Source organism: Pituophis catenifer, unplaced genomic scaffold, assembly GCF_029215685.1.
Source record: "Pituophis catenifer annectens isolate HBS135680 unplaced genomic scaffold, rPitCat1.0.hap2 SCAF_2, whole genome shotgun sequence".
In the NCBI taxonomy this organism is placed as follows: domain Eukaryota; kingdom Metazoa; phylum Chordata; class Lepidosauria; order Squamata; family Colubridae; genus Pituophis; species Pituophis catenifer.
Window position 1 is genome coordinate 195,027,156 of NW_027256882.1, and position 27,107 is coordinate 195,054,262.

General features: G+C 39.0%; 1 protein-coding gene across 1 annotated transcript in view; it reads left to right on the forward strand.

The window, feature by feature from the left end:
• Positions 1-27,107, forward strand: part of LOC139311058 (transient receptor potential cation channel subfamily V member 6-like) — a 102,079-nt gene that overhangs the window by 65,033 nt on the left and 9,939 nt on the right. The window contains exons 8-14 of the mRNA XM_070935388.1: positions 585-797; positions 2,618-2,704; positions 3,214-3,290; positions 3,394-3,559; positions 11,277-11,343; positions 15,813-16,081; positions 17,861-17,967. Coding sequence (XP_070791489.1) covers positions 585-797; positions 2,618-2,704; positions 3,214-3,290; positions 3,394-3,559; positions 11,277-11,343; positions 15,813-16,081; positions 17,861-17,967 — 986 coding nt within the window. The remainder of the gene's footprint in view (positions 1-584; positions 798-2,617; positions 2,705-3,213; positions 3,291-3,393; positions 3,560-11,276; positions 11,344-15,812; positions 16,082-17,860; positions 17,968-27,107) is intronic.

The window sequence follows — 27,107 nt, forward strand, 5'->3', positions numbered from 1 at the left end:
GTATCCAGCCTGTGGGCCATAGTTTGAGGACCTTTGTCTTAGAGAGTGTTATCAAGCACTATGAAGCGATATATAAATTTAAATGTTACTGCTATTGCTATTGTTGCCTTACATTGACTGAGTACTAAGGACCCATTTGCATTATCCGATGCCACTCTTATGGTCATACTGGTTGAATATGCAATGTTTCAAAGAATCAAAGGAAATAATGCTACCAACCAGCATATGAACTGGGTTTTGTTAGTGGAATTTTTAGTGTATTTCAGCCCTGAATGGTCATCTGCCTTACTCGAAGATCTCACACATCTTCAAGCTATGTTCTGCCTTTGCATCTTCAACCTTACTGACTTCATAATTAGCATTACCCATTTTCGTTTTTACATGCTGAAGACTTCTAGCAAGGACTCCAGTGCTCTTTCCCCAAGTAATGACGGACTGGATCTTTCAATACATTCTCCAGGAGTAATGCTGTCTTTTTAAAATAATCCAACTAACCGCTTCATTTTCAGGGCTGCTTTTGCTGTCTTTGAGAATTATTTGTTTCTGTGGAAAAAGGCTGAACACAGGTATTTTACATCCCCCAGGCCCGAAGAATCCTTGACCTTACTCCTGTGAATGAGCTGGTAAGCCTGAAGTGGAATAAATACGGACGGCCATATTTTTGTATTCTGGGCTTATTCTATGTCCTGTACATGATTTGCTTCACAATGTGTTGTGTCTACCGACCACTGAAAGAACGAAGCTTCAACAAAACAAATGAAAGAGATAACACAATCTATGTTCAGAAACTTTTGCAGGTAGGTCATTTAATATGAGTCTATTAAAAATGTAAAAATCATTTATAATTTTTGATTTCAGGAGGCCAACTTCTCCAAAGATAGAGCACAACCAGATATAACCAAGGGCTGAAGAACAATTGGCTTGGGAGGCAAAAAGTAGTGGCATTGTTCTTTTAATGTAATTGTGTTTGTGTGGGTGAGTGGGGAAACCCCTACGATAACAAGATGGTGCTCTGTACAGCAATTCTGCACACATTCATTCAGAATTTCTCAGTACCCTGTGAAATTTATTCCCACTGCAGTGTAAGCAGAAGTCTTGAGTTTGGCATCAGCTCAAATAATAGCAGGCAAATTGGTAGTTAGAGGGAAAAGTATGGACACTATTAGTTCAGTTCATGGATTTTCCAGACAAATGATAACAATTCAAAAGACTCCCTGAAAATTGCTCATTAGCGAGTGTGGCAGTTAATGATCCAACTATGAGAGAACACAATTTAGGCAAAATGTAAATATGTACAGAAATATGATGGGAGGTTTTCCATTACCAAGGTGCTGCTGTTATGCTCCTGTGAGGAAGAGTCCTCGGAGAATGGGCGGCATAGAAATATGACTAATAAATAAATAAGAAATAAATAAGAAGAACGGCACAGCTGTTGCACTGGAGAGCTTCTTTGACCGTAAACTGTGGTTGTACTAATATGTGTGCAGCCTTTATTTTCTGTGGTTATCAAATAATAGGGGATTCTCTACAGTCTACATGAACCACATTGTGGATGTGTAATGACCATATGCAATTCATTTAGTGCAAAATTGTGGCAATAAATGTGGTGGGAAATATAGGTATTAATTTATGCTGATTTCTCCCACAGCAGTCTTCCTAGTCTTAAATAGGCTTAGAGTTAGGGTTAGGTAAATACAGTCAAATGTGTGAACACTTTCCTTGCAAATCTTCACATTAAATTCATGAGGCTCTTTTTCAATAGTCAGATAAACAGAGCATCCCTAAAGTTGAATAGTTTAATATTCTTAATAAGCAACTGACTTCCCATAGCATACTTTTTCATCAGTACATCGAGAGTTTCTTTCCCTTAAATTTGGCCTCTCTCTTTCTTTAAAATATCACTGTCACCTAATACAGTAATTTCTGTTGTCATCTGTCACAATTTTACTTCTGGAAGGCTTAGTTTCCATTGTCATAACAGGAAACATTAGCATTTAATCTCCGGAGTATGAGGAAGTTGAAGCCTTTTTCTTTTTCAAAGAAAGAAGCAGATAGATGGACACAGCAGAGATGAAGTTAAACTTTCTTAAGTTTTCAGAATGTCAGGCAGCAGTTGGCTCACTTTGCTTGGAACTGTATTAATTCTGAAGGTTGATTATGAGTGGGATTCCCAGCTGAAAAGCACATTAGCTCAAGTTATTAAGTAATCCTGCATGATTTAGGTTTCTAAGTTTCCTGCTCTTTTCTTCCTTTTCTTCAAAATTTTAGAGTGATATGGGTGATAATCAAAATAACTGTGCAGTTTTCATTAACTGTATCTAGAACCATGGGGTGGATTCCACTGTGCCAGTCTTGTGCTTGTCCACTATCCTTTTGGGTAGTGATATACAGAGTGTGACAGGTCTCCAAGAAAAAGGCAAATTGATGATTAGTCACTAATATTGTTTCTCTGACTTGAAGACGCAGTGCAGTCCTGGATATTTTCTGACTCGCCACTTTTATTGATCATCATTGTCATCTTGATCTAAGTCCATAAAACAAAGAAGCTGGATCCTTGAAATATTAATTCTTGAGACTGTGATGCTCCTAACCAATATGGGTTTGCTTTCCTTTTCAGGAGTCTTATATTACTTCTGAAGATAATCACAGACTTGTTGGTGAGTTGATCACTGTTGTTGGAGCCATTGTGATATTGATCTTGGAGGTAAGAGCAATGTTTTTCCTTCTCCAATTTTTATGTGGGAAAAAAATACTGAGTAACTAACTGAGCACCAGAAGAAGCATTCCATAATAGGATTAGCAATATTATTTAACATAAGTCCTTTCTAAATCCTCTGACCTCTGTATGAAGGCTGATACAATGTGCATACTAGATCCTAATCTAGTGCAGTGCTAATCTATAGTGTAATCCTGTAGTGCTCAACTAAGAAATCCTAAATCTTTGCCTGTGCAGAGGTCACAGGCATTTTGAACCAGTCATTTTTTGCATCAGGGAGTGACTTCTCCAAAATGAAAGAGAAGGTCTCAGCATGTGGTTGCAGTCCAGATAATTCATTCAGCATTGAATGAATTTCATTCAGTTCTAGCATTGAAAAAAAAAGTTGTATCACTGAGTTCTTTTGACTTTTAGGGTTTCTTTTCTTTTTTGTGGGTGAGAAAATGAGCCAATTGTTTTTAAGCAGAGCACACCATTGATCAATGGATTTATTGCAGATTCCAGATATCTTCAGATTTGGAATTACCAAATACTTTGGGCAAACTATCCTCGGAGGACCTTTCCATGCCATCATGTAAGATTATTTTCTAGTAGTTGGTTTGCTGTTGAATGATGCTGAAAAAAAAAAAAAAAACCTGCACAAATTCTGTTCTTCATTGCTGTTTCTATCTCTGCAGCATTGTGTATGCCTGTATGATTCTGCTGACCATGGTGATGCGTCTCACTAGCACCAATGGAGAAGTGGTACCAATGTCTCTGGCTCTGGTGCTTGGCTGGTGCAATATTATGTACTTTGCAAGAGGATTTCAGATGCTTGGGCCCTTTACCATCATGATACAAAAAGTAAGTTATTGGCCACAAAAGATGATGTTCATAGCAGTAAGGAAATCCAACTTTTTTTTACTACCGGCTCTGTGGGCGTGGCTTGGTGGGCTTGGTGTTGCTTGGTGGGCATGGCTTGGTGGGCATGGCAGGGGAAGGATACTGCAAAATCCCCATTCCCACCCCACTCTGGGGCCAGCCAGAGGTGGTATTTGCCAGTTCTCCGAACTACTCAAAATTTCCGCTACTGGTTCTCCAGAACCTGTCAGAACCTGCTGGATTTCACCCCTTGTTCATAGATAGATTTTGGCAACATTTTTTCATCATAGTGTTAAGTGTTAAGTATTGAATGACAATTCAAACGGACCAATTAGAAGCGAGCTAATAGAGCAGGAGATTTAAAAGCACGTCAGTGGCTGAAGCCGCGGACAGCTCCCTTTAAAAGAGGCTGCCGCAGCTAGGTAATCCATTGCTGTACCGGAGTTGAATAAACTCATGTAACTGGTATGTGTGTCCTGTGTCCTTACTGCGCCCACTATTCAACACTGGCAATGAAGGTGGGATCTCAGAAGGACAACCGGACACCAGGTTACTGAACCTCCATGTGGCAATCAGCGGCCATCGAAATCAATGGCCAAGCAAGATGTCTTCGATCATTCTACCCACACCGTTCAACACGGCTGGAGAAGACTGGGAATTGTACATGGAAAGATTCCACATGTTCCTGGAAGCAAACAATTTGCTAAGCCTATTGGAACAAAGAAAGAGGGCACTCTTCCTCACACACTGCGGAGCCGCCATTTTCAAAATGGCAAAAGCTCACCGGCAGAATTGAGAACAATGACCTGGCCAACACTACAAGGCATCCTGAAAGCTCACTACGCACCCCAAGCCTCATCCCTGGTAAGACAGCACGAGTTCTACCGGAGGGACCAGAGGGAAGGAGAATCGATAAGCGAATTTGTAGAAACACTGCATGAAATAGCCACCACTTGCGAGTTCTCAAATCTGGACGAGGCCAAGAGGGATCGTTTAGTGTTGGGTCTGAGGGACCTCACTTTACAAAGCTGATTATTCGCAAAGCCCAGAATAACATTTCAAGAGGCTATGGAAGAGGCAATGGCGACTGAGGCATCCCAGAAATTCGCAGCCACAATGAAGAAAATGAATAAGGGGCCGCAAGGAAAGGAAGAATCTTCAATCCACACGAGAATGTGGAAACTGAATCTGAAGAAGAGGAGGACAAAGTACATCACCTCCATCTGGAACGGAAGGGGAGACCCCAGGACAAAGGAAGGAAAGAAGTCTAGTGTGCAGGATGCAAGGGAAACCACCCAAGGACAGAGTGCAGGTTCCGAGATGCGATCTGCCAGCGGTGCAACCAGAAGGGACACATCGCAAGAGCCTGCAGGGCATCCCAACCAGTGTTCCACAGAAACAGACAAATGAGCCCACCACCACCTAGAACCAGACAATTCCAAATGAACAGGAAACAACAGTTTGGAAGAAGCCGTAGAAACGAGGACCATGGGTCAGAAAGGGGTGAAACCCATCAAACAATAATCATGGGCCATGTGAGCGTGGAAAGATCAAAGAAGATGGCGGCGACCGTGTACATCGAGGGGAGACCATGCAAAATGGAGGTCGACTCAGGATCATGCCTGTCCATGGTTTCCTGGATGACCATCAAGCTGATAATCCCCAGCCTCACAACCAGTGCACTCAAGCAGCAAAGACTCACCCTGAAAGACTATCAGGGGAACCGGATTCCAGAGTTAGGCATCGGAAAATTCAATGTAAAGTGTTTTTTTTTTAATTTGATTTATATGCCGCTCTTCTCCGGAGACTCAGGGCGGCTTACAATGTGTTAAGCAATAGCCTTCATACTTTTGTATATTTATACAAAGTCAGCTTATTGCCCCCACAAACTGGGTCCTCAATTTACCTACCTTAGAAAGGATGGAAGTTCAAGGACTTCCAGGGGAAACTGCCTCTCACCATACTGGACTGGGACAGACCTAGCCTATTGGGTCTGGAGTGGTTCGAACCTTTGGGACTGGCAGTGACTGGAATCAATCAAGTCAAAGACAATGGCTGGGAAGAGGAACTGATGAGAGACTTCGCAGACGTTTTCGACGGCAAATTGGGCAAGTACACAGGGTCCCCAATATCATTCAACCTAGATCCCCAAGTTGCCCCTGTCAGAATTAAACCTAGGAGGGTTCCTTTTGCTCTACGGCCCAAAATAGATGAACAATTGGATAAACTCGTTGCCCAAGGGGTATTGGAGCCAACGGACCATGCTAAGTGGGAGACACCGATAGTAATCCTCACGAAGCTGGATGGGTCAGTGTGCCTGTGTGGGGACTACAAAAGTACCCTGAACAAAGCATTACAACAGCGCACGTACCCAGTACAACACCTATTACATTCACTGGGTCAAGGGAGGATATTTGCGAAGCTCGGCCTGGCCCAAGCATACCAACAGTTGCCAGTGGATGACATCACAGCAGATGCACAAACAATAGTCACGCACAGGGGAGTGTTCAAGTGCAAACATTTGCAGTTTGGGGTAAGCGTAGCCCCGGGATTGTTCCAAAGCCTCATGGAACGCCTCCTACAGGGAGTTGAGGGAGTCGTTCCCTATTTTGATGATGTACTGATATCAGCCATCGATCAGAAACAACTGTAACAGAGGTTAAGGGCAGTACTAACCAGATTCCAAGAGGTGGGGCTAAAGGTAAAAAGGGACAAATGCCAACTAGCAGAAAGGCAAATAGAATTTTTGGGATATCTGAACGATGGCTCAGGAATATGACCCACCCTGGGCAAATTGAAAGCAATCAGAGAGGCAACAACCCCCACCAATAAAACAGAACTGCAGGCATTTCTGGGACTATTAAATTTTTATAATATTTTCCTACCACAGAAAGCCACGATTGCTGAATCATTACACCGGCTATTGGATAGGAGAACGGATTGGACATGGGGAAAAAAGGAGACAAACGCTTTTGAACGCATAAAAAGACTATTAACTTCGGACAGTATATTGGTGCAATATAGCGGAACGTTGCCATTAAGACTGACTTGCGATGCATCCCCGTTTGGTGTGGGAGCCATGTTAAGCCATTGCATGCCAAATGGCAGAGAAGCCCCCATCGCCTTTTACTCGTGAACATTGTCAAAACCGGAAAGAAACTACAGCCAGCTCAATAAAGAGGCATTGGCCGCAGTGGCTGGCATCAAAAGGTTCCATGACTACCTATATGGAAGAAGATTTGAACTAATCACAAATCACAAGCCACTCCTAGGAATCATCACAGGAGACAGACCGACCCCCGCCCCCATCTTATCTCCAAGAATGCTGAGGTGGATGGAATTCCTCATGCTTACAACTACCAGCTGATATACAGACCGGGGAAGACCATTGACCATGTGGATGCACTCAGCAGATACCCATTGTCAGAAACAGTGGAAGACCCAGCACCAGCCACAACCACGTTGCTAATAGAGACTATGGAGAACACCCAAATCTCGGCCCAATTCAAAACTCTGGAGTGGGTTTTGAATTGGGTTTGGAAAGGGTGGCCGGAGACAAACATAGATACTAACTTCCAACCATTCAAGACGAGGCAAACCGAGCTATCAGGACTGAGAGGGTGTTTGTTGTGGGGGGACAGAGTAATAATCCCAAAATTGTTAAGGAATGATATATTAGAATTATTACATGAGGGACACCCGGGAATAGTGAAGATGAAGGCATTCACCAAAAGCTACGTCTGGTGGCCGGGAATGGACAATGAAATAGAGACATGGGTAGCAACTTGCACACCATGCCAGGAATCTTGCCCAGCACCACACTCAGCACCCACACATAACTGGGAAGACCCCTTGGTTCCAGATAAACATAGATTTTGCCGGGCCCTGCCAAGGGAACACATTTCTAATTATTGTAGATGCCTATTCTAAATGGTTAGAGGTGAATGTAATGCCATCTACAACAACAGAAGCAGTCATCCGGGTCCTCCGGAGACTGTTCGGAACACATGGATTGCCTGATTTGGTAGTGTCAGATAACGGGCCCCACTTCACAGCTAAGCAATTTGAAATGTTCTTAGCCAGTCAAGGGATCCGACATGCACTATCTGCACTGGGAAAACTGTCCACTAATGGATTGGTGGAAAGGATGGTGAGAACGACAAAGGAGACCTTAACATGGCTGGGGTCAGGGGCTATACAGGCAAAAATAGATAAACTGCTAAGTATGCAGCACATAACACCAAGCACCACCACACACAGAAGTCCCACGGAACTATTAATGGGAAGGAAACTAAGGTCTAGTCTAGACAGACTACACTCCCATTACAGCGCAGAGAAGCCAGTAGATTCCATCAGCAAGATTAGACAGTTCCAAGTAGGGGATAAAGTGTACGCAAAAAATTTTAGCGGAAACCCCTTATGGGTCCCAGCAGAAATAACTCAAGTCACCAGCCCTCTATCCTACAGGATAAAAACGGAGGATGGCCGGAGCTAGAAAAGACACATAGATCAGCTCAAAGGCCGATTAGTCAGAAGAGAACACGAATCACAAGAGGAAAACTAGGGGCAAGAAAAGAGACTTCACATAGGAACCACAGAAACAGACCAGGCCCTACATAAAACACCACCAAACAAACAACAGGAACAACACTCAAATTGACTAGAGTCAGCGGACACTTATCTGGGGTCCAGGAGAGAATCCTCGATAGCTGCGACAGTCCACCGTTCCAGCTGGGGAAGGAAGAAATAAACATCCAACAAAATAGGCCCACACCATAGGCGGAGTTCGAGAGAGTTCCGGAGGTGCCTCCAGGACAGACACAGAACTCGACCTCTCGCTCCAAGATCGCTGGAACAACTGAACTGTACAGGTCAAGTCGCGCCCCGAAAAAACCCACCTACTTGCGTGACTGTGTGGCTTGAGAGACTCCAGGATTGGTCAGTGCTGATCTAGAGGGGAGGGGTGTTAAGTATTGAATGACAATTCAAACGGACCAATTAGAAGCGAGCTAATAGAGTGGGAGATTTAGAAGCACGTCAGTGGCTGAAGCCATGGACAGCTCCCTTTAAAAGAGGCTGCCGCGGCTAGGCAATCCATTGCTGTACCAGAGCTGAATAAACTCATGTAACTGGTGTGTGTGTCCTGTGTCCTTACTGCGCCCACTATTCAACATATAGAATTATACAGCTGGAAGAGACTTTGGAAGTCTTCTAGTCCAACTTCCTACCTAGGACAGGAGACCTTATATCATCCTCTATGAGTATAGTAAATATTATCTCTCTCTCTCCCTCTCTCTCTCCCTCTCTCTCTCTCTCTCTCATTCTCTGATTCTCTCTCTTTCTTTCTCTGTCTCTCATTCTCTCTCTCTCACTCTCTCTCTGATTCTCTCTGTCTCTTTCTCTCATTCTCTTTCATTCTGTCTTCCTCTTTCATTCTTTGTCTCTTTCTCTCTGTGTCTCATTCTGATTCTCTCTCTCTCTCTCTCTCTCATTCTCTGATTCTCTCTCTTTCTTTCTCTGTCTCTCATTCTCTCTCTCTCACTCTCTCTCTGATTCTCTCTGTCTCTTTCTCTCATTCTCTTTCATTCTCTCTCTCTCTCTCTCCTCTCTCTCCCTCCCTCCCTCCCTCCCTCCCTCCCTCCCTCTCTCTCTCTCTCTCTCTCTCCTAAGCAGGTATATACAAAAGTATGAAGGCTATTGCTTAACACATTGTAAGCCACCCTGAGTCTCCGGAAAAGAGTGACATATAAATCGAACCAATAAATAAATAAATAAATATCCATCCATCCAATCCATCATCTATCATCACTTTCTGATCTAAGTTTTAGTCTTTATTTAGCAAGTGAGAAAGATATAAGTATCTATCTTGGAATTCATCTGTAGATTGCTTTTAGGTTTATCCCAGCTCTCCCCAGCTTAATCATCTATTCAACAATAAGGAAAAATAGGACTCTTCTCTCCATATCTTTGCAGCTATCCTTCAGATCTAGCATGTAGAGTGAGATGTACTGATTTTTTCATATATTCAAATATTTTTGAATTCCTAACTGGAACAGTTATATGAAATACCAATCACATCTAATTATTATCTAATATCATTAATTGTACAGACACCCTTTAAAAAGACTTCCAAGCCATAACTAACTTTCTCCTTTAAGTAAGCTTTCCCTCACTCAGTATTCAGTGTATCATTTGCTGTCAATCATTAATTTATTTCTCTTCTGTTGCAAAGGAGGATGCCCCTGTGGGCATTTTCATCTTCAAGGAAGCTCTCCATTTCTTGGAACCTTGACTGTTCTGCAATCCCTCCCCCTTTTTTTGGGATGGGAGTAGAAAGGAGATAGCAGAGGTAAAGGGACTTCATAATTTTGAATATTCTAGGGCCCTTTTGGAAGCTTGTGTTTGTCTGTGTTGAATACTTAAAGGGCATACTGTAGTTCTTTTACATTGTGAATTTAGATTGCTTGGCTGTTTTCTTTCTACCCTGATTGGTAATAAATACAAGACAGAGAGAAGCAAATATTGAGCAGGTGGAGTTCAGTAGTTCAGTAGAAAAGTTCAGTAAAGTAACTGTTACAGTAATGGCCACCAGCCTAAACGGCACTGAAAAAGAATTTGATAAATACATTGACAAGGTAAAGGAGAGAAAAGCTGTTCAAATCTGCTAACCATAATGGCTTTATAAAATCCTAATACAAATAAAAGAGGCAAATGTGCAAACTGTTTCCATCTTCATACGCTTTCCTGTAGCAACTTGAAACAGGAACAATCAATAAAATGAGAATATACTGTACCAGTGCAGTCCTGCAAACAGATGGAATTGAGGCAATCAAAACTCAGCAGAGATGCAGATTGATTAGCCCATCTGAAAACTTCTATTGAAGGATAGTTGGGATTTGATTTTTTTTTTTTTAAATTTGATTTATATGCCGCCCTTCTCCGGAGACTCAGGGCAGCTTACAATGCGTTAAGCAATAGCCTTCATACTTTTGTATATTTATACAAAGTCAGCTTATTGCCCCCACAAACTGGGTCCTCAATTTACCTACCTTAGAAAGGATGGAAGGCTGAGTCAACCTTGAGCCTTGGGAGAATTGAACTCGCTGTAATTGCAGGCAGCTGGATGTTAAATGCTGCCTTAGTAGGAGGCATTAGCCTCCTACGCCACTCAGGCTCCACTCAGTTTTGACAGAAACATCAACATTGTCTAGAACAAATAATTTAAATGCCAAAGTCAAGTTAATTCTGTTTTCTCACTCCACTACTGAACATCCATATATTGGGGCTATTCTGTAGGGCTTCAGTTTCACTACTAAACATGTTCATGCTGAAGTCGTTGTTTCCAAAATTCTGATTTCTAAACTAAGAAATAGTTCTAAGGCTTGGGGTCAGGATCAGGGGTGGGTTCCACTTACCTTTACTACCAGTTCGCAGCGGGAGTGTGCGCACTTCTGCGCATGCACAGATCACCCATGATGATGACGTGGCAGGTGCCTCCTGCCGGTTTTACTACCAGTTCTATAGAACTGGACCGAACTGGGAGCAACCCACCACTGGTCAGGATGACCCCAAGTTGGAATGGACTGGAATGATACAGTCTAATCTAGAGCATCTTGGTCTTGATCTAGAATGCTGTTCCTTGGATGTAGTTTTATGGTGAGAGAAGAGCTGCTTGCTCACTGTATGTTTTTCTTTCTAGATGATATTTGGAGACCTCCTCCGTTTTTGCTGGCTCATGGCAGTGGTCATCCTTGGATTTGCATCTGGTAGGTGACATATTCTAGACCACATTCTTGTGAGCTCAATTTACAAAGAAAAGTGTAGCTATTATTTAAAGCACAGAGAGTGGGAATACTAACAAATTCCTTCCTCTTGGCTATAGGATATTTTCTGTTATAGCCATATCTTTGACTTTTCCTTTTGTTTTTATGTTACCAACTAATAATAATGGGAAGTGTATATATAAATAGTCTTTGGGACGCGGTGGCTCAGTGCTAAGATGCTGAGCTTGTTGATCGAAAGGTCGGCAGTTCAAAGGTTTGAATCCCTAGTGCCACGTAACAGGGTGAGCTCCCGTTACTTGTCCCAGCTTCTGCCAACCTAGCAGTTCGAAAGCACGTAAAAAAAAAAATGCAAGTAGAAAAATAGGGACCACCTTTGGTGGGAAGGTAACAGCATTCCGTACACCTTTGGCATTTAGTCATGCCAACCACATGACTACGGAGACGTCTTCAGACAGCGCTTCAAAGTCTTCGGCTTTGAAACGGAGATGAGCACCGCCCCCTAGAGTCGGGAACAACTAGCACATATGTGTGAGGGGAACCTTTACCTTTATATAAATAGTATAATGTAACCTTGAAATAAAGAGTTATTATAATAATGGAAAAAGGAGGGAGCCTCCCACCATTTTTACTGGATTGCAGTGAGTTTATTTGATTGGAATCTATATTCTGTAAAAAAATTTTCCTGAGGCTGGAGCTGGTTCCTGGATATGCTGTGTAAATATTTCCTTCTTGCAGTCTCTATCTTCCTCTTCTCTATGTTGTCAGATAATATACTATTTAATTTATTGCTTAAGGTGATAACTTCATGAGTCTGATAAAACAAGTTATGATTAATGGAAGTGAATGGCAGAGTAATTGATTAGATATCAATCTGCCGCAAGACTCATTGTTTTTACTACAACAGATTACCATTGCCTATCTTAAACTGGCTGGATATTTAACCTTTCTTGTGCCGCTTATCCTAATGTATCAAATCACAAAATGGAATTTGAAGTGTTTTTGAAGTTTTGCCAAGATCCTCTACCACTATCCCTAATTCAGTGCCATAAAGATACGATATAATACTACAAATCCCTCAATGTCATTTTTAATTTTAATTTTATTTTTTTTTAAATTGTATTTTTTAAGAATATAAAAATTTACAAATTTCAATAAGTTTATACTTTTAATAATGACATGTTCATCATTTATACACAATTCTGTCTCAATCTTAGAATGTTCAAAACCTTAAAGTGTTTTAAAGTGTTTTATTTTTCAATATTTCTAGTAACTGCAAATATGAGGACCATTGACAATTATAAACCTTTCCTACCAGTTATTCTCATGATTTTATTTTAAATGTTCTTTGACAAATTCTATCTTTGTATCTGTTCTATGTTCTTCAATATAGCATGTCTAGCATAATGACTTTTTAAAATCCAAATTGACCAGTGGTAGGATTCAAATAATTTAACAACCGGTTCTCTGCCCTAATGATTTCTTCCAACAACTAGTTCACCAAACTGCTCAGAAAGTTAACAACCGGTTCTCCCGAAGTGGTGCAAACTGGCTGAATCCCACCACTGAAATTGACCTTGATTTTGTCATACAACAAATATCCATGCCACCCAAATCTTAAATTATGTTCTCCTAACTCTAAAAGCCTTCAATTTCTCCATAGAACAATCTATTCTTTCATCCAAACCAAATAGCAAGCTCTAAAACACAATTTAAAATCTGATAAACATGGCCCTCCTCTTTCCTTTGTGTCTTGTAGCACCTTATATTTAACTCATGTTTTTCCCTGCCACATAAATTTAGATATTCCTTTTGCCACTTTTTAAATGGTGCATCTGTCAAAAGAGTTATTGTAGGAAACAAAAATAGCATTCTAGGTAGAACATTCATTTTTGTCACATATGACAATTGTAATGTCTCCCATTTTAGCATATCTTTTAAGTTAATTTCAAAACCTAGCATAATTATGTTGAAATAACATACAGTTCATACTTGACATGTTACCCAAGTATTTACCTACTTCTCAGAGTTAAAACCTGTTTTATTCATCAGTTTTGTTTCAGCTTCTATTTTGTTATTTTTCAATAATATCAATTTTTCATTAACATCTTCAATTTCTTTTTGTTAATCTTAAAATCTGTTAATGCACCATTTTTAAAAAAGATACCCAATAACAGTTCAATTTCCTTTAAAGGACCTTCCAGAATCCACACCAACTCATCTGAAAAATCCTTAACCTACAAGTTTCTTTTTTTAAAATATTTATTCTCAAAATCTTCTCATCTTGTCTTATCTCTGTTCCTTATTTCCTTATTCAATATTTCCAGAACTAAAATAAACAAGAGAGGGGACAGTGGGCATCCCTGTCTTGTTCGTTTTTGTATCTTATATTATTATTTTTATTAAATCTTCATCAACAACAATTATTTGTACTTTCTGTGAAGTATAGAGCTATCTTATCCATTTTATAAAGGTCTTTCCAAAATTTGTATTTTCCAGAAACTTAAATAAGCAAGCCCAGTTCAAATTGTCAAAAGCTTTTTCTGCAACAAAGATCAATGCAGCTTGTTTTACATTATGTTGCTCGGGTATTCCAAAATTCCAATGCATTGACCTTTAATTGCCTTTTAGGTAAAACCCCACATTGATCCTTATGAATAAATTTTTGCAAAATTATTTTCAGTCTTTCAGTTGTTATGAACAACTTATAGTAATTGCCCTGTAGTTACTTGTTAAAGTCAAATCTTCTCCCTCTTTAGATATGTATATTGACCTCTTTCTAATTATTTGGCATTTTTCATCCTCCTTCTTCAGATTTTTCTTTGGCATTTTTTTCCCCTTTTCCCTTAAAATTGAGAACACTTTTTTTTCTCCTCAATTTTTCTCCAATCAAATTATTATTATACTAATTTTTAAAAACCATTCTAACATCCTAGATTTGGATATATGTAGATTTGATTATTATCCTCAATCACACATTATGCACAATAGAATACATACTTGTGTATGAGTGAACAAATTTGGAAACTACATGTTTGGTTTTATGAATTGAATCCATTGTGTTTTGTAAAAGGCTATAAAAGTTCACCCTCAAAACTTTTATAATAAGAGCCTGATAATCCATCTGGTTTAGGTCCTTTTTCTAGTTTAATCTTTTTTGTAGCCTTAGAAACTTCCCTTATTACTATAGGTCAATTCATAATCTTGTGTCTATTCCTCTGTAATCCTCAGTAAATTTTGTTTCTTTAAGATTTTCATCTATTTTCTCTAGAGAGATGTCACTTCTTTTATACAAATTAGAATAATATTGATGAAATGCTTTGTATGGCCACATTGACCATTCATAGAATATCTCCCTCTTGTAATTTAAATATCATTTTCTTTTTGTAATTTATATGCTAACCACTTCCCTGGTTTATTTGCAAACTCATTTTTTTGCTTTGCATAATTCATTTTTATTTCCATTTCTCTTACTGTTAACATAGATAAATGTTGTTGTAGAAGCTTAATTTGCTGAGAAACATTTATCTTCTCTGGATAATTTTTTAATTCTTTTCTCTTTATCTCATATAAAATAACTTGTATTTTCTCTTGACTTTTCTTTTTAAGCTATTACTTTGCTATTATATTGTATAAAATGACCTCTAATAAAAGCTTCGTGAGAACCTGTTTAGTCTAATGGTAAAGGCAACAGACTAGAAACTGGGAGTAGTCCTGCTTTAGGGTTGGGTGACCCTGGGCCTGTCACTTTCTCTCAGTCCTAGGAAGGAGGTAATGGCAAACCATTTCTGAAAATACTGTGCCAAGAAAACTGCACGCACTTGTCCAGGAAGTCCCCAAGATCGAACACAATTGAACAGAAGAAACAATAAAAATAAATGCTTTACTCACATACCAAACCGTTGTTAAATCCATCATTTCTAGGTACCCCTGACGCTTACCACTTGTTACAACCTTACGATATAAGCACACTCTGTGTTAAAATTTCTAAAAGCTTCCTCTTCATCAGATTGAGAAAACTAGTGCATATAAAAATGATTTGAGGAGTGAACAAATGGTGTCTCTCTCTCTCCTTAGCAGCATTTCCAAGTGTTACTCCTTCTTCCTGTTATTCTCAAAAAATTAATTTTTGTAAAAAGAAACCAGTGAGAATTATAATTGGTTCAGTCTGGGAAAGATTATCTGTCTGTTTGTTTACTATTTATATCTATCACAGTTATATCATGCACTCTTGACAAGTCCAGTCCAGTCCAGTCCAGTCCAATCCAATCCAATCCAATCCAATCCAATCCAATCCAATCCATGCAACAGGAGAATAACTATCAAGGCCAACTCAACAATGCAGCTACACAATGATATTGAGAGCAGACAAAAGTTCACACATGGCAAATGTTCAACAAGGGAACATCTTCTAATTAGAAACTGAACTCATGTCCTTTTGTTTTCTTTGGCAGCATTTTACATCATCTTCCAAACAGAGGACCCTGATGAACTGGGCCATTTTTATAGCTATCCCATGGCCCTCTACAGCACATTTCAGCTTTTTCTCACTATCATTGATGGACCTGCCAACTATGAGGTGGACTTGCCTTTTATGTATGGCATCACTTATTCTGCTTTTGCTATTATTGCGGCCCTTCTTATGCTCAACCTCCTTATTGCCATGATGGGCGATACTCACTGGCGTGTGGCCCATGAGCGAGATGAACTTTGGAGAGCACAGGTGAGGGATGATGTTTTTGCCTATTAATTGATTGTACATGATGGAGCAAGCTGAAGAGGGGACCGGAACAGATTATTCTCTTTAGATTAATTTCTATCTAATGAAAGCAAATAGAAAAGAAGTTCAGAAAACAGTGCTTTTGCCCATTTAACAAAAATCTGCACCAAGGGGGAATCTTCTCATTATAATATTGAAATGAAAATGTGTTCAGTATCCTTTCTGAATTAGATTTGGAATTACGTTGTGATTTCAGGATCCCAAACAGATCAGTGATTCTTTTCAACTGTATATTTATTATTGGGAAAACAGGATTTCAATAATCATACCTGTTTTAGGTATATATTATTGAATGGGAGGGAGTAAAACTTGGTTTTTTAAAAGATAGAATAGAATAGAATAACAGAGTTGGAAGGGATCTTGGAGGTCTTCTAGTCCAACCCCCTGCCCAGGCAGGAAACCCTACACCACTTCAGACAAATGGTTATCTAATCTCTTCTTAAAAATTTCCAGTGTTGGAGCATTCACAACTTCTGCAGGCAAGTTGTTCCACTTATTAATTGTTCTAACTGTCAGGAAATTTCTCCTTAGTTCTAAGTTGCTTCTCTCCTTGATTAGTTTCCACCCATTGCTTCTTGTTCTGCCCTCAGGTGCTTTGGAGAATAGTTTGACTCCCTCTTCTTTGTGGCAACCCTTGAGATATTGGAACACTGTTATCATGTCTCCCCTAGTCCTTCTTTTCCTTAAACTAGACATACCCAGTTTCTGCAACCGTTCTTCATATGTTTTAGCCTCCAGTCCCCTAATCATCTTTGTTGCTCTTCTCTACACTCTGCACTCTTTCTAGAGTCTCAACATCTTTTTTACATCGTGGTGACCCAAACTGAATGCAATATTCCAAGTGTGGCCTTACCAAGGCATTATAAAGTGGTATTAACACTTCACGTGATCTTGATTCTATCCCTCTGTTTAATCCCTCTGTTTAACCGGATAAATATGTGGTTTCCAGATTTGTTCACTCATGCACATGAATGTATTTTATGCATGATGCATGTCTGCGGATAGGAATCGTATCTACATAAATCCAGATCAATGGATGCTGGAATGGTTTAAAAAATTAATATAGCAACAATTGGATTAGAGAAAAATTGAGAAGAAAAAAAAAAGTCCTGTCAACTTTTAAGGAAAAGTGGGAAAAAAATTGCCAAACAAAGGAAGAAAAAAGAATAAAGAAAATCTATTCTGAGCCTTCTTGTCCCATCAGAGTGGACGATATTTGGATCATTTCCTAAATTTGTAGCTATGGGATATGTCGCAATTCATGAAGGTACATTGCATATTGGCAGTAAGAGAGACTCCAAAACCAGCTTTAGGAATATTACCCAAGGTTACATGGACATGTCAGTGTTTATGTAGAAGTTAAGGGCAACAAAGAACCCTGTAAACTTCTGCAGGAGAAGTAAACAATGAAAAGCTACATGGAATCCTTTCCATGTGGAGTTCTGGAAGCATCAGGACTGGATGAACAATAGCTCCAAATATTGTTTAATATGAATATTTGATGGCCATATTAAACAATATTTGGAGCTATTGTTCATCCAGTCCTGATGCTTCCAGAATTTCTCTAGAGGATTTACAAAATGAAAAATCATGTTATTCTTTAGTCTGTGTTGCCTTCTTCAACTATCGCAAAAGAGGAAGGTTCCAGCCACGACACTAGTGGAGTCATTTGATTTAATTAAAACATTTTGATTACCCAATTTTTAAAATTGTGTGTTTTAGGTTGTTTCCACTACCATTATGCTAGAGCGCAAACTCCCACAGTGCCTCTGGCCTTGCTTGGGCATCTGTGGAAAGGAATATGGGCTAGGTAACCAGAGATATCTGAGGTAAGTTTCATAATCATTCATTTGTGTACATCTTCTATGATAAAGAGAATATTATGTGTGTGGACAAGTTACTATTTAAACCAAATATCTATTTATTTAACGAACCCATAGCATCAATAAATTGATATTTAGGATATTCTTATGGATATGGGAAAGCATAAACAGAGCCCAAATAGATTGACAAGTGTCAGAATTAAGGAGCAAGACAGATGATAGTACTAGAGAAATAGTCATCTAAAGCTGGTCTAGGAAGGAACAGTCGCAATACCAACCTTCTGTCCCAGCAAAACAAGAGATAAATGCTAACACTTTTCTTAATATATGGATTTACCCCTGTATATGTATGTAGACAATGATGATGACGATGATGATAGATGATAATGATAGATGAGAGAGAGAGAGAGAGAGAGAGAGAGAGAGAGAGAGAGAGAGAGAGAGAGAGAGAGAGAGAGAGAGAGAGAGAGAGAGAGAGAGAGAGAGAGAGAGAGAGAGAGAGAGAGAGAGAGATACTGGTAGATAGATACCAGTAGATAGATACTAGTAGATAGATACTGGTAGATATGATGAGAGAGGGATAGGTCGGTCGGTCGGTCAGTAGATACATAGACACACACACACACACACACACACACACAGAGAGAGAGAGAGAGAGAGAGAGAGAGAAAATAAATGAGAGAGGTGGGTAGGTAGATAGATAGATACATAGATAGATAGACTGGCAAACCGACCGACAGACCGACAGATAGATAGAGATAAATGATAAATGAGAGAGGGGAGTAGATGGATAGATGATTGACAGACAGACAGACAGACAGGATTATGATCATGACATTAAGCTACTTATTCCCCATTCCTCTCCTCCTCACTGTAATCATTGCAAAGATATATTCATGGAAAAAGGTTTCTGTTTGCAGGACAGGATCTAAACTGGAGCTCATTTTCTTTCCATATATATATATATATATATATATATATATATATATATATATATATATATATATATATATATATATATATATATATATATATATATATTTTCAAATGCAAAAGTTGCTCAATGGGCATATAGCCATAAACATGGCATAAAGGTTGCCAGGTTTATAAAGCAATCAGCACACAGCATCTGAGTACATGTCATAGTGAGACACTTGATAGGATGTGCGATGACTGCATCTCTGCTATTCCATATTATTTTAGCTCAAATCGATCAAAAATAGTTAGGCTGCAAATCCAGAGCCAAACAGCAGATGGAGCATAAATAGAACATAGGATATTAAAAACTGTTTAAAATACATTGCAACATTTATATTTATCACAACAAATCTCTTGGCATACTAAAATTACCACTTTTCAGCATTTTTACATTAGAGGCCTCCTTTTCTTCCATTTTTTTTCTTGGACACTAGCATTTATAGTATTCATTTCAATTCCATTCTTTAGCATATCACTAGTATTCCCATGAAATCCCTAAACTATTGCTTCCAACATTCTCTCATTTTAGATTGATCCCAAATGATTTCACCACATTTATTCTTAATTCTATTCCTTCTTCTAAAGGTGTCTTGTTCAGTCCTTTTTTCTCTTTTCCAAAAGAATTTTCTATTCCCATTATCTTTCTCATTTTTTAAATGCCTTGGAATTTTAACCGCCTCCTGCTCTCTTTGACTGGATTCTTTTCAACTCTTTTCTCTATCAGTACATTATACAGTATATGCAATACAGATAGTCCTCAACTTACAACAGTTCATTTAGTGACTGTTCAAAGTTACAACGGCACTGAAAAATGTGACTTATGACCATTTTTCATAGTTACAGCCTTTGCAAGCAGCCCCATGGTCACGTGATCAAAATTCAGATGCTTGGCAACTGGTTCATATTTATGACCTTTCCTGTGTCCTGGGGTCATGTGATCACCTTTTGTGACCTTCTGACAAGGAAAGTTGATGGAGAAACCAGATTCACTTAACAACCAGGTTACTAACCTATCAATTGCAGTGATTCACTTAACAACTGTGGCAAGAAAAGTCGTAAAATGGGGCACAACTCACTTTACAAAGGTCTCAGAACAACATAAATTTTGGGGTCAATTGTGGTCGTAAGTCAAGGACTACCTGTATCATCCCATTCTTTGGCAACAATCCCTCTTCTACATGCATTTTTTATCCATAATCTCCTTCATTTCATCATTATGCCAAGCATCCTTTTTTGTACTTCCTGTACTTCCTAGCCTAATTCCACATGTTTCAGTAGTATTTTATAGCATAATTGTTTTCATTCTGTGCCAATCAAATTCCACATCATCTTTATTGGGGAAGGATGCCTTTGGGTCATATTGACTCCTGGTAATTGCCTGGATTAGTCCCTGCAGTTTTTTTGGCAACATTTTGGGGAGTGGTTTGCTCTTGCTGCTTCCTAGGGCTGACAGAGAGTGACCGGCCCAAGGTCACCTGGGACAGTTGGCTTTGTGTTTAGGATGGGACTAGAACTCACAGTTCCTGGTTTCTAGCCCAGTATATCAACTACTACACCAAGCTGGTTCTCCATATGGAAGTTACATATGTGTATATTGGATTTAGCAGCAAAATTTTGCCCTGTTGTCATATGGCACTAGGAAATGCTTAGCTAGCTGTTTATTTTTTTATTAATGATATGGTGCCTTCAGTTAAATCTTAACATTGACTAAATTCCCAAATTCAGAACAATCCAAACCTGGCAAAATTTAATGCCCTTCCAACAGATGTCTTTGAAGGGAAATTATGGAGCCTCCCACTTAAAAAATCTTTGCTCTTATGTTCCTGAAACATTAACCCATGTTTTGCTATAATGCAATTATAAAGGTGCCCAGTTGTAGTTAATAACTCTCCATCTAGATAGATTTCCAGGAGACCCAAATGCATTTCATTTATAGTTATTACCATGTGATCAGTGTGATTTTTGTTTCTCTGAATGTGTGTTTTGTTTTCCTATTTATAAAATACAGCACATCAAAATGATATAAATTTAAAACTTATATATTTATTCATTTTTAACATCGCTTTTACTTGCTGTTTTGCAATTACCGTACTTTTCTTTTTTTTTTCTGAATTGGTCAATGACTATAATCAATTAAATTGAATATCTTCCATTAAATTGAATATCTAGTTTATTGGTGAAATTGTGTCTCTACTAAAAAGGAATCATAGTTTTTATGTTTAAACTGAAAGATAAAATATGTGTTAAAAACTACATACAGAACATTTCTCTCTTCAAATTTCTAATAAAAATAATAAGTATCATGCTCAAGAGATTTTCTAACACCAAGTGCTTAGCAATTTTTATAATGTTGAATACGGATTTTTTTTTTTTTTGGTCAAAAAAGGGGTGACTAAACTTTTCAGTCCACATTTGCTCATGTCTGTTCTCTTCCACTGTTTTCCATTGTTACAGCTTATTCTCTGGCCATTTCTCTCTCTATTTCATTCCTCCTGTTCTCCCTGCATGGGAAAATTATGTATTAAATGTGACTACACTGTAATGTTTTGGCAATGATTTCTGTATTGTATTTATAATAGGTTCATATACTGTTCAACCTTCCAAGCTGGGCCCCCTTCTGAACTCACAAAATTTCCCAGAAAGAATTGCTATTTTTGAGAATTCTGGAAATTGGTCTCCCCACCTAGATTTTTGTGCATCTGATACGTTCTTAAACACACATGTATATATGATTAAAAGGAATAATTTTCCAACCATATATTCAGAGACTGCCTATGTTTCTGTTCAATTTTAGGTCACAGTGATCCCTGCAGCTTTTTCCAAAGAAACATCATGATAATGTTTTTCTATTGTGAGAGATGAAACATGCAGAGCTTTTTATCCTTTACTTTCATCTTACACAATAATTTCACTTAATTTGTTTAAAATTTTCAAAACATTAAAATTCTCCTTTACAAGTTTAGAAAATTCCTTGAGCATTGGAGGTTAATAATTTAGGAGAATTAAGATTTCATGCAATTATGATGGTTGGGTTTACCATACTGGGTTATAGTATTAGTTACTAACATCCATTATGTTTCAAGCAATGTTAAAATATTTTTCTTAAAACATAACTCAGGAGAAATGGAGATTTCCATAAGCTAGTTATTTTCATTTTTAATTGATAATTACCTGCTACTTTTTTGCCATAATCTATCTCATATATTGTATAGCAAGAAATCTGATATTTTAGAAGGGCATATACTCAATAACGAACCCCAACTTCCTGCCATGTGTATTCATGTGAAAATCTGAAAATATGTTTGTTGCCTTCATAGTTTACATTTTTAAAGATGCCCAAAACACAAAGTGCTTTTCATACTAGCAATCTTCTTCCATCATAATAGATGAATAATACTCATGTGGGAATCCCAAAGGTGCTTTTTCAAGAGGCAACTGGACTTTTTTCGTTTTTCCTTGAAGACGTCTCACTTCTCATCCAAGAAGCATCTTCAGTTCTGAACCAGCATTCAGAACTGAAGAAGCTTCTTGGATGAGAAGCGAAACGTCTTCAAAGAAAAAATCAGAAAGTCCAGTTGCCTCTTTAAAAAGCACCTTTGGGACATTCATGACCCAGATGACTGAGAATCTCCATAAACACTCTGGGATGTTCCTAAGTAAGTAGAAGGTCATGTTACATTTAGGTCAGATTCTTGGCTGCAGATCTGTCATGGTATTTGGGAATAACCTTGGGAAACGAGAGGAAGAGATGCTGCCTAAGAATGATCAGATAAAAGACTGGACCCCCAGCTGCATAAGGCCGAGGCACACACATGTGTGCGCACGCACGCACGCAGGCACAGACATACAAAAAGAAAGGATCCTCCCTAATTTATCAGATGTAAAAAAAGATGCAGGAGATTTGTACTTTCAAACCTGGAAGATTCTGGTCAGCCTTGCCAGGCAGACCAACAAGAAGCACAAGATGAACTTATTCTCTTTTATTGTAGCACTACATTAAAATAATCTTTTCACAGCTTGATAAGTTAGTGAGGATCCTTTTCATTTTCTTTCTGTGCCCATTACTGTATGTAGCTGTGAGTTCCACTCTCCACTTTTACTTGCTCACTTCCTTGGTAGCATCTCTTCTTCCAGTCTCCCAAGGTCATTCCAACATACCAATACAAAATCTCAAGCCCATCACATTTTGTTATCCTGAATGCCTGGAAACAATATGTAAGGTCTTGCCTCTCCAATCTTCCCAAGAAAGCAGGACTCTTGAAACTGCAGTTATTCCAAAAGGGGCTTTTATTAGAAGGTTTGTGATAACAAGAGATCTAGGCAAGAACTGAAGCTTCTCACTTTAAACCAACTATTTAAAGCAATGCTACCCAAACCCCTCCCACACTACATCATAGCAGGGAAACAGAAAGAGACTTCATATAGAGATTAACACAGTAATGCAGGAAGCAGAAACAAAAACTGGAAACAGAAACAGAAACTTCATATTCAGACCACTCCATTCCTGCCCCCCCCAGCTTCCTCCCACCAAAATGCCAGCGTCCCTATAGAAATATCAGGGACCTGACACAATGTTTAGAATCTTCAGAAGAAAAGATGTTAAGTTATAAGAATTTTCCAAATGAAGAGTAGCCAGCTGCTTTTAGCTAGTTAGATTTGCTAGATTTCTGAGAAAATATCTTAATGGAAATGCTGTGGAGCTAGTCTGGTCTCTGGATCCCTACCCTTATTACTTCCTAAGATACCTCAAGATCCACTTTGGAGTTAGATGCATTCTAGGGATAAGATGGTGGGCAACTACAGGTTAGCTTTTTACACAAGCAACTCACCAAATCTTCAAATTAAGAAAACAAATTCAATAATATTAAGAACCTCCCAGATCTGGACCAACAATATTGTTGATTCCCAGATTAGAGTAATCAGTGTGTTCTGTCTAGATGTTAGGCATCAAAGTTTACTGCTCTTGTTGTTCTAATAACCTGTCAACCAGTGGTGAAATCCAAATTTTTTAACTATCGGTTCTGTGGGCGTGGCTTGGTGGGTGTGGTGTGGCTTGGTGGGCGTGGCAGGGGAAGGATACTGCAAAATCTCCATTCCCACCCCATTCCATGGGAAGGATACTGCAAAATCCCCATTCCCACCCCACTCTGGGGCCAGCCAGAGATGGTATTTGCCAGTTCTCTGAACTGCTCAAAATTTTTGCTACCAGTTCTCCAGAACCTGTCAGAACCTGCTGGATTTCACCCCTGCTGTCAACACATTCCATACTAAACTGGCTTGGATCTTATATGGATTCACATCTTCTTTGGAGCATGGGTGGGAATTTCTGCCACAAAAAAATAGAATAGAAGTAGTAAAGAGTACATTTCCACACTTTGAGCAAGCTTTAGAAAGCTTGAGTGTTGGCAGTTTCTACCCTCCAGTGGCTGCTCGTCTATTCTTGCCCCCCTGCCTTTCCTCCAAAACTCATTTTAGGAAACAGGTATTTAATAGAAGGTCTTTGTGTGATTGTTTCCATCCAGGAAAAGACATATGGATTGATATTTCTCTGAAACTATCAATTTGGCTTCTTCTGTTACGTTGGAATCCATCAGTCCTTGTATCCCTTCTGCCACCCATTGGGGATGGAAAATAGGGCAAGGTAGAATGTCAGGAGAATTCAGTTGGGGGTTCTTGTCTTTGTTCTGCTTGCTGCTAATTCAGGCGAGCCGGAGAGGAGGTGGGTGGGGGGAAACTGTCTTGGTCGACTGCTTTTGCAACATGAGCCTTTTTTCTGTCTGCAGTGATTTGGGATCTTGCTATGAATATTGATTGCATGTGAAATATTGGCAGAGGGTGGACCCAGTTTTTTCATAGAGGAAAGAAAGGATGAGGAAAGAGAAGAAGAGAGTTCTGCTCCAAAGTTTCATCCTGCTTACCATTTTTTGAAGTTGCTTTTATTTAGAAATATGCTGTAAAGTGGGAAGAATAGCTGCAGTGACTGGTTTATGTTGTCAGTTGTCTTCATTTTCATCTCCCTTGCATATATAGACACAGTATATTTCAGCAGAACATCCACATCTGCTGTAAACATGAGTTAGAGAAGGATTCTCCCATGCTAACCTCCTGCAGTTGTTCAAGGCATCAACTTGCCAACAGCTGTTGAAAGCAAGAAGCCATTGCTGTAGTACAGTATTTCTCAATCTTGCAACTTGAAAATGTGTGGACTTCAACTCCCAAAATTGCTGGCTGGGGAATTCTGGGAGTTGAAGTCCATGCATCTTCAAATTCCAAGGTAGAGAAACACTGCTCTAATAAAAACAACTAATTCAGTTTGCCTCTCTGCATCACTGTTGACCATCACCATAAATGTGATATAGCCAGGATGAATTTTTCTTGAGTCCCTTGTCCTGGAAATGCTTCAATTACCTTTTTCCTCCTGCACTTTTCCACATCTACTGTGGTGTTATGGTGAAGATGCTGCATTAGCATTGCAGAACCAAATTTAACACCAGCCTTGGTCTTACACCCTCAGAGTGGCAACATATCTCCCCTCAACACAACCTGCTTTATAGAGTTGTGGATTTAAAAACAAAGAGACATCCCCATATACCATGCTCAGCTCCTGGAAAGAAACACGAGACATAAACCTAATTAACTAATGGCAGGGTATAAAGGAGAGGCATATGAAGGTGCGGTATGAAAGAGACATTTTGACAGTTAAATCTGCATTGAAACAAACACCTTTGCTATGAAAGGATTTTATGTGTCTCTTCTGCATGTTGAATTATGCTGTAAAATGGGGAGAGGGAAGGTTAGGAAACAATGAAAAAGACTGTATTCATCTCTCCAGGCACCACGAGTGCCATGCCTGTCTCTGATGCACTATGTTTTGCAGAATTCCCTGTAAAATAAGGAATTTCTTTTCTTCTACAGCCAGCTAAGAGTCTTCTAAATATCTGCAAAAGTGAGGTAAAAATTAAAACAGGGACCAAGAAAACATGCCCCATAACCAGAAAGTGGACTTTGGGAACAACAAAAGCAAGAACTAGGAAACACATGCTATATGAATTTTGCAGAAACATTTTTAATTGACTGTATGCTACTATCCTTATGCTGGTCTTTGACCCTAACAAAGATTTTCTTGATTGTAGAAATATGGCTGTAGCATCCTGATTGCTAAAGACATTTTGTTCCTACTGCTACCCCTCGCCTGTTGATTCAAGTGTGTGAATTTACACAGACCTCCAGTCCCGGTCTATATCAAGTAATTTTTGCTTTGAGGAGCTTCTTCCCTACTTCAGATTCCTGGACAACTCAGATATATCTATAAAATTGCTTTATCACTCCTATCAACATATTTCAACTACTGTATTTCGGGATATAGAATAAACCCTTATTTTATGGGACAAATCTAGAAATAATATGTGTTCAGTCTTACTTTGGACTAGGTAGGCACCAAGTCTTCTAGTCCCTTGAAAGTAGCTGAAAAATAGCCTATGAGACCCAGACAGTTTTATAAACAAAATACTGGGATAGCTACCAAAACTATCAAAGAAAGAGTCAGTTTGGTATAGTAGTTAAGGCATCAGGTTGAAACTGGAAGACTATGTGTTCTGTTCCTGCCTTAGGCACAAAGCCAGCTGGATAACCATGGGCCAGTCTCTCTCTCCCTCCCTCCCTCCCTCTCCCTCTCTCTCTCACCTAAGAAATAGGCAATGGCAAATCACTTCTGAAATCTTGCCAAGAAAACAGTAGGGACTCATCCAGATAGTTTTCAAGAATCACTGACTGAAAGGCACAAAAACAAACTATTAAAAAATAGACTATGTTTCAGAATCATGCAATCTTGTATTATGTAGTGGCTATGGTTTTCAAACACCAAAGTACATTTCAAATATCTTGGAAGGAAAAGAAATTGGAAATAAACACATGTTGTTTATTTCAGTACAATATTTTCTCAGAAAACAAAAGAAACAATACCAAATATTCACTTGCAAATTCACTTTGCCAAAATATTTACTGTGCATCTTCGGAGTTCGGTGCCCTGTGTTTTCACTTCCCTTGTTCCAATTAGATCTCCAGGTATTTGGGCTCATACGTACAACTGCCTGTTTTAATCCCCTGGGATTTGATCGTCAAGTGTCCAAAATCCCCCCACATGAAAGTAATTTTGAGAATACAGTAAT